This window comes from Leucoraja erinacea, chromosome 13, assembly GCF_028641065.1.
Source record: "Leucoraja erinacea ecotype New England chromosome 13, Leri_hhj_1, whole genome shotgun sequence".
Lineage (NCBI taxonomy): Eukaryota > Metazoa > Chordata > Chondrichthyes > Rajiformes > Rajidae > Leucoraja > Leucoraja erinaceus.
The window spans coordinates 54,719,593-54,731,023 of NC_073389.1; the positions used below are offsets into that span (position 1 = coordinate 54,719,593).

The 11,431-nt window shown below is 56.7% G+C and overlaps 1 protein-coding gene across 1 annotated transcript in view; it reads left to right on the top strand.

The window, feature by feature from the left end:
- The window catches only part of trappc10 (trafficking protein particle complex subunit 10), a 43,578-nt gene extending 32,958 nt beyond the window's left edge, over positions 1-10,620 (top strand). The window contains exons 14-21 of the mRNA XM_055644227.1: positions 1,760-1,918; positions 3,309-3,547; positions 5,698-5,798; positions 5,956-6,082; positions 6,692-6,883; positions 7,855-8,032; positions 8,385-8,579; positions 10,356-10,620. Of these exons, the coding sequence (XP_055500202.1) occupies positions 1,760-1,918; positions 3,309-3,547; positions 5,698-5,798; positions 5,956-6,082; positions 6,692-6,883; positions 7,855-8,032; positions 8,385-8,579; positions 10,356-10,606 (1,442 nt within the window). The 3' untranslated portion in view covers positions 10,607-10,620. The remainder of the gene's footprint in view (positions 1-1,759; positions 1,919-3,308; positions 3,548-5,697; positions 5,799-5,955; positions 6,083-6,691; positions 6,884-7,854; positions 8,033-8,384; positions 8,580-10,355) is intronic.
- Positions 10,621-11,431: the final 811 nt, after the last annotated feature.

Consider the following 11,431-nt stretch of genomic DNA (forward strand, 5'->3'; position numbering starts at 1 on the left):
CCGCTGAGTTTCTCCAGCATTTTTTGTCTCCCTGCTGTACTCAACCCTCTGGCCCAAAGCATTTTTGACCATTTAATCTACCTGTGTTTTACCACTTTCAATGAACTATGTACCTGTACTAGATCCCTCTGCTCTACAACACTACCCAGAGCCCCACCATTCACTGTGTAGGCCCTGCCCCTGTTCGACGTTCCAAAATGCAACACCTCACATTTCTCTGTATTAAATTCCATCAACCATTCAATAGACAATAGGTGCAGGAGTAGAGGCCATTCGGCCCTTCGAGTCAGCACCGCCATTCACTGTGATCATGGCTGATCATCTAAAATCAGTATCCCATTCCTGCTTTTTCCCCATATCCCTTGATTCCGTTAGCCCTAAGAGCTAAATCTAACTCTCTCATGAAAGCATCCAGTGAATTGGCCTCTACTGCCTTCAGTGGAAGAGAATTCCACAGATTATTCCCCATCAGTCTGAAGAAGGGTTTCGGCCCGAAACGTTGCCTATTTCCTTCGCTCCATAGATGCTGCTGCACCCGCTGAGTTTCTCCAGCATTTTTATCTACCACAGATTCACAACTCTCTGTGTGAAAAAGTGTTTCCTCGCCTCCGTTCTAAATGGCTTACCCCTTATTCTTAAACTGTGTGGCCCCTGGTTCTGTACTCCCCCAACATCGGGAACATGTTTTCCTGCCTCTAGCGTGTCCAAACCCTTAATAATCTTATGTTTCAATAAGATCCTCTCATCCTTCTAAACTCCAGCGTATACAAGCCCATCTGCCCAAACGATCAAATTTTCTGCTGCAATTTCTGACAACCATCTTCACTATCTGCAAAACCACTCACTTTTGTATCATCAGCAAACTTGTTAATCTAATCCTGTATGTTCTCATCTAAATCATTGATGTAGATGACAAACAGTAACGGGCCCAGCACCGAACCCTGTGGCACACCACTAGTCACAGGCCTCCAGTCCGAGAGGCAACCTTCCACCATCCACAACTACCTTCGTTGTAAACCAGCATCTATAGTTCCTTCCTTCACATGTAATGTTCTGTTCAGCCTGAAGAAAATAACTCGACTGAAAATGTCACCTATCCATGTTCTTCACAGATGCTGCCTGACCCGCTGAGTTACTCCAGCACTCTGTGAAACGTCACCTATCCATGTTCTCCACAGATGCTGCCTGACCCGCTGAGTTACTCCAGCACTCTGTGAAACGTCACCTATCCATATTCTCCACTGATGCTGCCTGACCCGCTGAGTTATGGTGCAGCAGCATCTATGGAGCGAAGGAAATAGGCAACATTTCGGGCCGAAATCCTTCTGGAAATAGGCAACGTTGCCTATTTCCTTAGCTCCATAGATGCTGCTGCACCCGCTGAGTTACTCCAGCACTCTGTGAAACGTCATCTATCCATGTTCTCCACAGATGCTGCCTGACCCGCTGAGTTACTCCAGCACTCTGTGAAACGTCACCTATCCATGTTCTCCACAGATGCTGCCTGACCCGCTGAGTTTACTCCAGCACTCCAGCACGGGTCAGTGTGAGCAGCCCGTGACCCACCAGGGACAATCGAGGGCGTGTGCCCGCATATATCTCCATCGCGCCTGCTGTCTCCAGGACTGGGCGCGCTTGCGTTTTCTCGCCGGGGTTGGGCGTAGCGGAGCCTTGCCGGGCGTTGGGACGGGGCTGACGGGGCGGCGCGTGTGCCCGCGGGGGGGTCCAGAGCTGACGGCGTTCTCCGCTCTTTCCCCAGAGAGTCTGCTGGCGGGCATCTCGCAGAGGGTGAGGTTCACCGTCCACACGGGGCACTACGCGGTGAAGAGTGGCGACGCACTACAGCTCAGCATCACCGACACCTTGCCCATCCTACACGCCGCTAGCAGCACGGCCACAGTGGCCACCAACGGCGGGGGTGAGAGGGGCCAGCGCCTACGGCCACGGGAACACACTGACCGACACACCCATTGACCGACACAACCAGCCCCCCACTGACTGACACGCCCACACCCACTGACCACCACCCCTACCCCCACTGAGCAGCATATACCACAAGTCATCCTGTCCTTGCCGAGGGCAGGTGTAGAGGGATCTTCATTCTGTGTCTACCCCCTGCCCTGAGAGTGTGTGTGTGTGACAGGGCTGGTGTAGAGGGAGCTTCACTCTGTACCCGACCATTTTCCCATTAAAGGCTTATTTACATATCCACACCGCGGGCGGGCACGGTGGCGCAGCGGTAGAGTTGCCGCCTCAGGGTTCGATCCTGACTACGGGCGCTGTCTGTGCGGAGTTTGCACGTTCTCCCCGTGACCTGCTTGGGTTTTCTCCGGGTGCTCCAGGTTTCCTCCCACACTCCCAAAGACGTGCGGGTTTGTAGATTAATCGGCCCCTCTGCAAATTGCCCCCCTCGTGGATGGGAATGTGGGATAACATAGAACCAGTGTGACTGGGTGATCGATGGTCAACGTCGACTCGGTGGGCCGAAGTGAGAGGAGCAGAATTGGGCCGTTCGGCCCATCGAGTCTACTCCACCATTCAATCATGGCTGATCTATCTTTCCCTCGAAACACCATCGTTTCCTTGCTGTATCTTTCAATCAATTCACTCAATTTTTGCCAGAATATAGACAATAGGTGCAGGAGGAGGCCATTCGGCCCTTCGAGCCAGCACCGCCATTCAATGTGATCATGGCTGATCATCCCCAATCAGTACCCAGTTCCTGCATTCTCCCTATATCCCCTGACTCTGCTATCTTTAAGAGCCCTATCTGGCTCTCTCTTGAAAGTATCCAGAGAACCGGCCTCCACCGCCCTCTGAGGCAGAGAATTCCACAGACTCACAACTCTCTGTGAGAAAAAGTGTTTCCTCGTCTCCATTCTAAATGGCTTACCCCTTATTCTTAAACTGTGGCCCCTGGTTCTGGACTCCCCCAACATGGGGAACATGTTTCCTGCCTCTAGCGTGTCCAAACCCTTAATAATCTTGTATGCTTCAATGAGATCCCCTCTCATCCTCCTAAACTCCAGAGTGTACAAGCCCAGCCGCTCCATTCTCTCAGCATATGACGGTCCATATCACCAAATTATCTAAATTTAGTAACACTAAATTTTCCAAAAATATTCCACAGAATTCCACAGACTCACAAAATCAAGACCCCATTCCTGCTTTTTCCCCCCGTTATCCATCCGAGCTGAATCGAACTCCCGCGTGTAAACATTGGCGGGAGCTTCACGCTGCATCTAACCGCCAGCTCTTTGTACACAGTGTTGTGACCAGGTTGTTCTTGTCATTTGCCTCTGGACCAGACCGAGTGTCGGAGTCTCCGCTGACCATCCAGTCGTCGGGGAAGGTGACGAGTATCTCCCTGCCCACGGCCCCAGACTACCACATCATCGAGTTTGACCTCCACGTGATCTGCCACTTGCCGTCCACACTGCCCACCGCCCCAGACTCGGACCGGCCCAGCGCTGAGGTGAAGCCAGCCCGCAAAGGCCCCGAGAAAGCCAGGCCCGAGCTCCCCTGTATGACTTCCATCGACCAGAAGGTGCGGCAACATTAGTCCAGTTTATCTACCGTACACATTGATAGCAAAAGGAGTTGAGTTTAGGAGCAAGGAGGTCCTTCTGCAGTTGTACGGGGCCCTGGTGAGACCGCACCTGGAGTATTGTGTAGGAAAGAACTGCAGATGCTGGGAAAATCGAAGGTAGACAAAAATGCTGGAGGAACTCAGCGGGTGAGGCAGCATCTATGGAGCGAAGGAATAGGTGACGTTTCGGGTCGAGATCCTTCTTCAATGATGGGGGGTGGGGTCGGGAAGAAGAAAGGAAGAGGCGGAGACAGTGGGCTGTGGGGGAGCTGGGAAGGGGAGGGGAAGGAGGGAGAAAGCAGGGACTACCTGAAATTGGAGGTCAATGTTCATACCGCTGGGGTGGAAACTGCCCAAGCGGAATATGAGGTGCTGCTCCTCCAATTTACAGTGGGACTCACTCTGGCCATGGAGGAGGCCCAGGACAGAAAGGTCGGATTGGGAATGGGAGGGGGAGTTGAAGTGCTGAGCCACCGGGAGATCAGGTTGGTTATTGCAAACCGAGCGGAGGTGTTGGGCGAAGCGATCGCCAAGCCTGCGCTTGGTCTCACCGATGTAGAGCAGCTGACACCTAGAGCAGCGGATGCAATAGATGAGGTTGGAGGAGATGCAGGTGTGTCGTCTTGGATGTGGAGAGGATGTTTCCACTAGTGGTATTAGTGCGGGTGTCAGGGGTTATGGGGAGGAAGCAGGAGAATGGGGCTAGGAGGGAGAGATAGATCAGCTGTGTTTGAATGGCAGAGTAGACTTGATGGGCCGAATGGCCTCATTCTGATCCTAGAACTTATAAACTTATGAATGAGAATGTGTACCGTCCCAAAATGTGTGTGTGATCCACTGTTAAATATTGCCACCTGGTGGAGAGAGAGAGAAAGGCAACAGGCAGACCAACCCGGCCATCACGGAAACAGGCCCTTCAGCCCAACCCCTCCATACTGACCAAGATGCCCTGTCTGCACCTCTCCTACCTGCCCGCGTTTGGCCCATATATCCCCCCCCCAACGTGTGCTGTCCAAATTAAATGTAGTTTAAGTGTGCAGGGAATGTGTGCGCTGTGTAACCCGACTCGGTGTTACACAGTGACAGAGCCGTCTCCACCCGCTGAGTTACTCCAGCACTTTGTGTATTGGCTTGTAGGCTACTCGGCCCGCTGTAAATTGTCCGCAGTGTGTTAGGGAGTGGGATAGCATAGAACGGGGTGATCGCTGGTCAGTGTGGACTGGTGTCCAGGCTTTATCTCTGAACTAAACGAGTGTGAACTAAACGGGTGTTGAAGAAGGAACTGCAGATGCTGGAAAAATCAAAGGTAGACAAAATTGCAGGAGAAACTCAGCGGGTGAGGCAGCATCTATGGGGCGAAGGAATAGGCGACGTTTCGGGTCGAGACCCTTCTTCAGACTGATGTGGAGCGGGGGGGGGGAGGAAGAAGAAAGGAAGAGGCAGAGACAGTGGGCTGTGGGGGAGCTGGGAAGGGGAGGGCTACCTGAAATCAGAGGTCAATGTTCATACCGCTGGGGTGTAAACTAGCCGCGCGAAATACGAGAAGTGAGTGTGAACGGGTATTTGCCAGTCGGCAGGGACTCGATGGGCAGAAGGGCCTGTTTCCGTGCTGTGTCTTTCAATTGATCACCTTGTGTCCTGTCTCAGCCCCACTGTCCACAAGAAGGAGGGAGAGCTGGTGGGGTTTACACTACACAGACACACGGGGGTCTTGCTGTGTATGATGGGGGGGGGGGGGGGGGGGTGGGGTGGGGATAACAGCACAGTTTAGTGTAGAGATACAGCCGGGGGAAACAGGCCCTTCGGCCCACCAAGTCTGTGCCGACCAGCGATCCCCGCACACCAACACGATCCCACATAACTAAGGACCAAGCCAATACAATTTTACCAAAACCAATTAACTTCCAACCCTGTAGGTCTTTGGAGTGTGGGAGGTAACCGGAGCGCCCGGAGAAAACCCACGCAGGTCACGGGGAGAACGTACAAATTCTGTGCAGACAGCACCCGTAGTCGGCATGGTCTCCTGTGAGGCAGCAGCTCTACCCGCTGCGCCACCGTGACATACTAACACTGTTTGCTCTCTCTCTCTCTCTCTGTTCTGAATGCAGATTTCCATCGACTGTCCCTGGTCCATTTACTCCACGCTCATCTCCCTCACCTTCAATATACCGTTCAGCGCCAGCCACACGCTGCTCTCCACCGGCACAAGGTAAAGATGCTGCCCCCCTCTCTCTCCCGCCCCCACCAGTACTGTACACGCACGCACGCACGCACACACGCACACACGCACACACACACACACACACACCGTACCCCAGTGTTATACACCTGAGTTTCTCCAGCACTCTCCCCTCTCTCCTCTGCAGGAAGTATCTCCAGGTGTGCGTGCAAAACTTGTCGGAGGTGGGCTTCCTGCTGTTTGATGCTGCGCTGGTCGACATCACTGGCACCTCGCCACTCACCTTTGTGTCATTGAACCCACCTGGGCAACAGGTAACACCAACACCCACCCACACACACACGCCCACTCCAACACCGACCCCTCCCCCACACCCACACCCACCCCCCCCCCACACACATACCCCCCCACACCCACCCCCCCCACACCCCCCCCCACCCCCACCCACACACACACCCATACGCACACACCCACACCCACACACACACACCCACCCCCACCCACCCACACACACCCACCCCCACACCCACCCACCCACCCACCCCCACACCCCCCCACACACCCACACCCCCACCCACCCACACCCACCCCCCCCCCCCCACACCCCACCCCCCCACACCCACCTCCACCCCCCCCCCACACCCCCCCCCCCACCCCTCCCCACACCCACCACCTCCCCCCATACACCCACCCACCCACCCCCACCCCTCCCCACACCCCACCCTCCCCCCATACACCCCCCCCCCCCCACACACGCCCCCCCCCCCCCACACCCACAACCCCCCCACACACATCATCCACCCTCCGCCCAGTCACCCCTCCCACTGGGTCTGTGGGTTCGCTGGCGGTGGGCTAGTACCCCGTGAACGGAAGGTGCTGACCCCGTGACCCTCTCTCTCTCTCTCCCCCTGTTCTCCCCCCAGCGTGTGCAGAGCTGCCAGTTGAGTTACTTTGTGTGGGAGTTGTTGCCGGGGCCGTTGCCGGGGCCGTTGCCGGGGCGGGGGCTGCTGGCCGAGTTCCGTGTGTCCTTCAGCCCGTTGACCGGCCCCTCGTCCAGCCAAGACCAGCGACCTACCCGGCCCTTCACTTACCAGCTGGGGCTCGACACCTTCTGTGTGAGTGACTGCGCGGCTGTCTGTCTGTCTGTCCGTCCGTGAAGTGGGACGGCTCCATGCTGGGACCGCGGTGGGAGGGGAGTTGCTCCGTGCTGGGACCGCGGTGGGAGAGGAGTTGCTCCGTGCTGGGACCGCGGTGGGAGAGGAGTTGCTCCGTGCTGGGACCGCGGTGGGAGAGGAGTTGCTCCGTGCTGGGACCGCGGTGGGAGAGGAGTTGCTCCGTGCTGGGACCGCGGTGGGAGAGGAGTTGCTCCGTGCTGGGACCGCGGTGGGAGAGGAGTTACTCTGTGCTGGGACCGCGGGAGCATGCAGGGATCGTGTGGTTAGGCTCCGTGCAGGGACCGCGGTGGAGGAGCTCCGTGCAGGGACCGCGGTGCGGCAGCTCGGTGCAGGGACTGCAGTGAGAGTTAGCTCCATGCTGGGACCACGGGTGGGTGGTAGGGGTGGGGGCATCTCTCCTCTCTCCACACACAACAAGGCAGCCAGCATCATCAGAGCCCCTACACCACCCTGACCACACACTCATCTCACCGCTGCCTTCAGGAAGAAGGTACAGGAGCTTGAAAACTGTAATGTCCAGATTCAGGAACAGCTTCTTCCCCACAGCCACCAGGCTATTAAACACAACAGCCTCGTATGCAGTCTGAAGAAGGGTTTCGGCCCGAAACGTTGCCTATTTCCTTCGCTCCATAGATGCTGCCGCACCCACTGAGTTTCTCCAGCATTTTGTCTAACCTCATATAAGCTCCACACTACATAGACCATTATTATGTGTGTGTGGTAGTGTATGTGCAAGACTCTACATATAAGACTTGACCTCTCACGCCACTGACCGCCCTGCTCTCTCCCCTCTCCTCTCTCCCTCACTCTCCCCCCCTCTCTCTCCCCCCCTCTCTCTCCCCCCCTCTCTCTCCCCCCTCTTTCTCCCCCCTCCCCGTTCTCCCCCACTGACGGCTCTGTTCTCTCCCCAGACGCTGTACGGGGTGAGGGCGGACATCTCGCCGCCCCTGGGGGTGGGGATGTGTAAGATGGGGACCTTGTGCAGCCTGGAGGTTTCCATCGTGCGGCTGTCTGACCTCACCGACAGTGACCAGGATGAGGCGCTGTCCCAGAGCGATGGCCTGTGTACCACCCGCCTCATGTATGAGGGTAAGGCCCGTAACCCCCTCCCCCCATCCCTCCCCCTTTCCCCCCCACACTATGCCCCCTTCCGCTCACCAAACCCCCCCTCTCCCCCATCATCCCCTTCCCCGCCTGACCCCATGCCCCCCTCCTCTCCCCCTCACCATCACCCCCCCCCCACACTATGCCCCCCTCCCCCCTCCCCTCACCATCACCCCCCCCCCCACACTATGCCCCCCTCCTCTCCCCCCTCCTGTACAGCCCACCTCATGTCGAGGGTGAGTCCCACCCCTCCCTCCCCTCCTGTTCCCGCCCGCGCGCTGTCTCTAAACTAACGACAACTAACTAGCTGGCGCGTGTTGCTGTGCTTTGCCCGCAGTTGTGGACAACAGCAGTAACTGGGCGGTGTGCGGCAAGAGTTCGGGGGTGATCTCCATGCCCGTGTCTGCCAGCGCCACCCACAAGGTTCACATGGAGGTCATGCCCCTGTTTGCCGGCTTCCTGCCCTTCCCCGACATCACACTCCACAAATACCTCCCCTTCCAGGCCTGCCCCTCGGGCCAGACAGAGGCGGGTAAGTGGGGTACAGTGGTACAACACTGGGGTACAGGGGTACCGGTGGGGACGGGTCTGTCTGTGTAACACTGGGGTACAGTGTGGGTGTAAGTGGGGTACAGTGTGGGTGTAAGGGGTACAGTGTGTGTGTAAGTGGGGTACAGTGTGGGTGTAAGGGGTACAGTGGGTGTAAGTGGGGTACAGTGTGGGTGTAAGTGGGGTACAGTGTGGGTGTAAGTGGAGTACAGTGTGGGTGTGTAAGGGGTACAGTGCGGGTGTAAGTGGGGTACAGTGCGGGTGTAAGTGGGGTACAGAGCGTGTGTAAGTGGAGTACAGTGTGGGTGTAAGTGGGGTACAGTGTGTGTGTAAGTGGAGTACAGTGTGGGTGTAAGTGGGGTACAGTGTGTGTGTAAGTGTACAGTGTGGGTGTAAGTGGGGTACAGTGTGGGTGTAAGTGGGGTACAGTGTGGGTGTAAGTGGGGTACAGAGCGGGTGTAAGTGGAGTACAGTGTGGGTGTAAGTGGGGTACAGTGTGTGTGTAAGTGGAGTACAGTGTGGGTGTAAGTGGGGTACAGAGTGGGTGTAAGTGGAGTACAGTGTGGGTGTAAGTGGAGTACAGTGTGGGTGTAAGTGGAGTACAGTGTGGGTGTAAGTGGGGTACAGTGAGGGTGTAAGTGGGGTACAGTGTGTGTGTAAGTGGGGTACAGTGTGTGTGTAAGTGGAGTACAGTGTGGGTGTAAGTGGAGTACAGTGTGGGTGTAGGGTACAGTGCGGGTGTAAGTGGGGTACAGTGTGGGTGTAGGGTACAGTGCGGGTGTAAGTGGGGTACAGCGTGTGTGTAAGTGGGGTACAGTGTGGGTAAGTGGGGTACAGTGTGGGTGTAAGTGGGGTACAGTGTGGGTGTAAGTGGGGTACAGTGTGTGTGTAAGTGGAGTACAGTGCGGGTGTAAGTGGGGTACAGTGTGGGTGTAAGTGGGGTACAGTGTGTGTGTAAGTGGGGTACAGTGTGGGTGTAAGTGGAGTACAGTGCGGGTGTAAGTGGGGTACAGTGCGGGTGTAAGTGGGGTACAGTGCGTGTGTGTAAGTGGGGTACAGTGTGGGTGTAAGTGGGGTACAGTGTGTGTGTAAGTGGAGTACAGGTACAGTGTGTGTGTAAGTGGGGTACAGTGTGGGTGTAAGTGGGGTACAGTGTGTGTGTGAGTGGGGTACAGTGTGTGTGTAAGTGGGGTACAGTGTGGGTGTAAGTGGGGTACAGTGTGGGTGTAAGTGGGGTACAGTGTGGGTGTAAGTGGAGTACAGTGTGGGTGTAAGTGGGGTACAGTGTGGTGTGTAAGTGGGGTACAGTGTGGGTGTAAGTGGGGTACAGTGTGGGTGTAAGTGGGGTACAGTGTGTGTGTAAGTGGGGTACAGTGTGGGTGTAAGTGGGGTACAGTGTGGGTGTAAGTGGGGTACAGTGTGGGTGTAAGTGGGGTACAGTGTGTGTGTAAGTGGGGTACAGTGGGTGTAAGTGGGGTACAGTGTGTGTAAGGGGGTACAGTGTGTGTGTAAGTGGGGTACAGTGTGTGTGTAAGAGTGGGTGTAAGTGGGGTACAGTGTGTGTGTAAGTGGGGGTACAGTGTGGGTGTAAGTGGGGTACAGTGTGGGTGTAAGGGGGTACAGTGCGGGTGTAAGTGGAGTACAGTGTGGGTGTAAGTGGAGTACAGTGTGGGTGTAAGGGGTACAGTGTGGGTGTAAGTGGGGTACAGAGCGTGTATAAGCGGGGTACAGTGCGATGTAACTTGTGCTTGTGTTGCAGTTGCGGACAGCTGGCTGGAGAACGACGTGCTGGCCTTGGATCGAGGCGGGGAGGAGCAGCAGGAGGGGGGCAGCGTGAGGAGTCGGGGCAGCACCCAGTCGGGGGGGAGTGGGGAGCACAAGCCCCCGGCCCTGCCCCTGCCCCGGCTCCTGCCCTTCTGCAGCGGCCAGGTGTACAACGGCAGCGCCCGTCGCCAGGTGCTCGTGCTGCCCACGCAGGATGACCACGTGCTGGAGGTCAGCGTCACGTGACCACACGCGTGTTGGCCTGCGCACCAACACGCCTGCGCAACCCGCCAACGCCAGCTGCTGGCCGGAGGTGGACTGAAGGGGCAGCTCTGGCCACTGTGTGTGTGTGTGTGTGACCCCATCCCTGACCCCTTGACCCCCCCATCCTGACCCTTGACACCACACGCCCTGACCCCGACACTAACCCCTGCCGTCAGTCACAGTCACTGCCACACACACTCGGGGGCCACTCTGCCCTCTCTGCATGAAGCCTGATCCTATCCCCCCCTCCCCCCACTGCTGTTGTATTCCAGCTCCAGGGGGGGCGGGGGGGGAGGGCGGACGGGTTGAAAGGAGTAAACTCTAATTTATTGACGGCATTGTAATTTATGGCCATGTTGAAGTCTATAAATATATATATATAGTAATATAACGTGTGTTGGTGGGTGTATACACGGGGGGAGAGTTTGACCACAGGCGTGTGATGCTCCTGCCCGATACTCCCAAGGCGGTGACCCCAGGCACATGCGTGTCAGTGACCCCAGGCACACGCGTGTCAGTGACCCCAGGCACACGCGTGTCAGTGACCCCAGGCACACGCGTGTCAGTGACCCCAGGCACATGTGTGTCGGTGACCCCAGGCACACGCGTGTCAGTGACCCCAGGCACATGTGTGTCGGTGACCCCAGGCACACGCGTGTCGGTGACCCCAGGCACACGCGTGTCGGCAGTGGTCTCGGGCACACACGTGTCGGTGGCTGGGAGTCTGGTCGACGCAACTTGTAAACATGATGTCGGTCTAATAAACGTCTGGAAACCACCGCCCTGTCCGTCTGTCAATCTCACTGC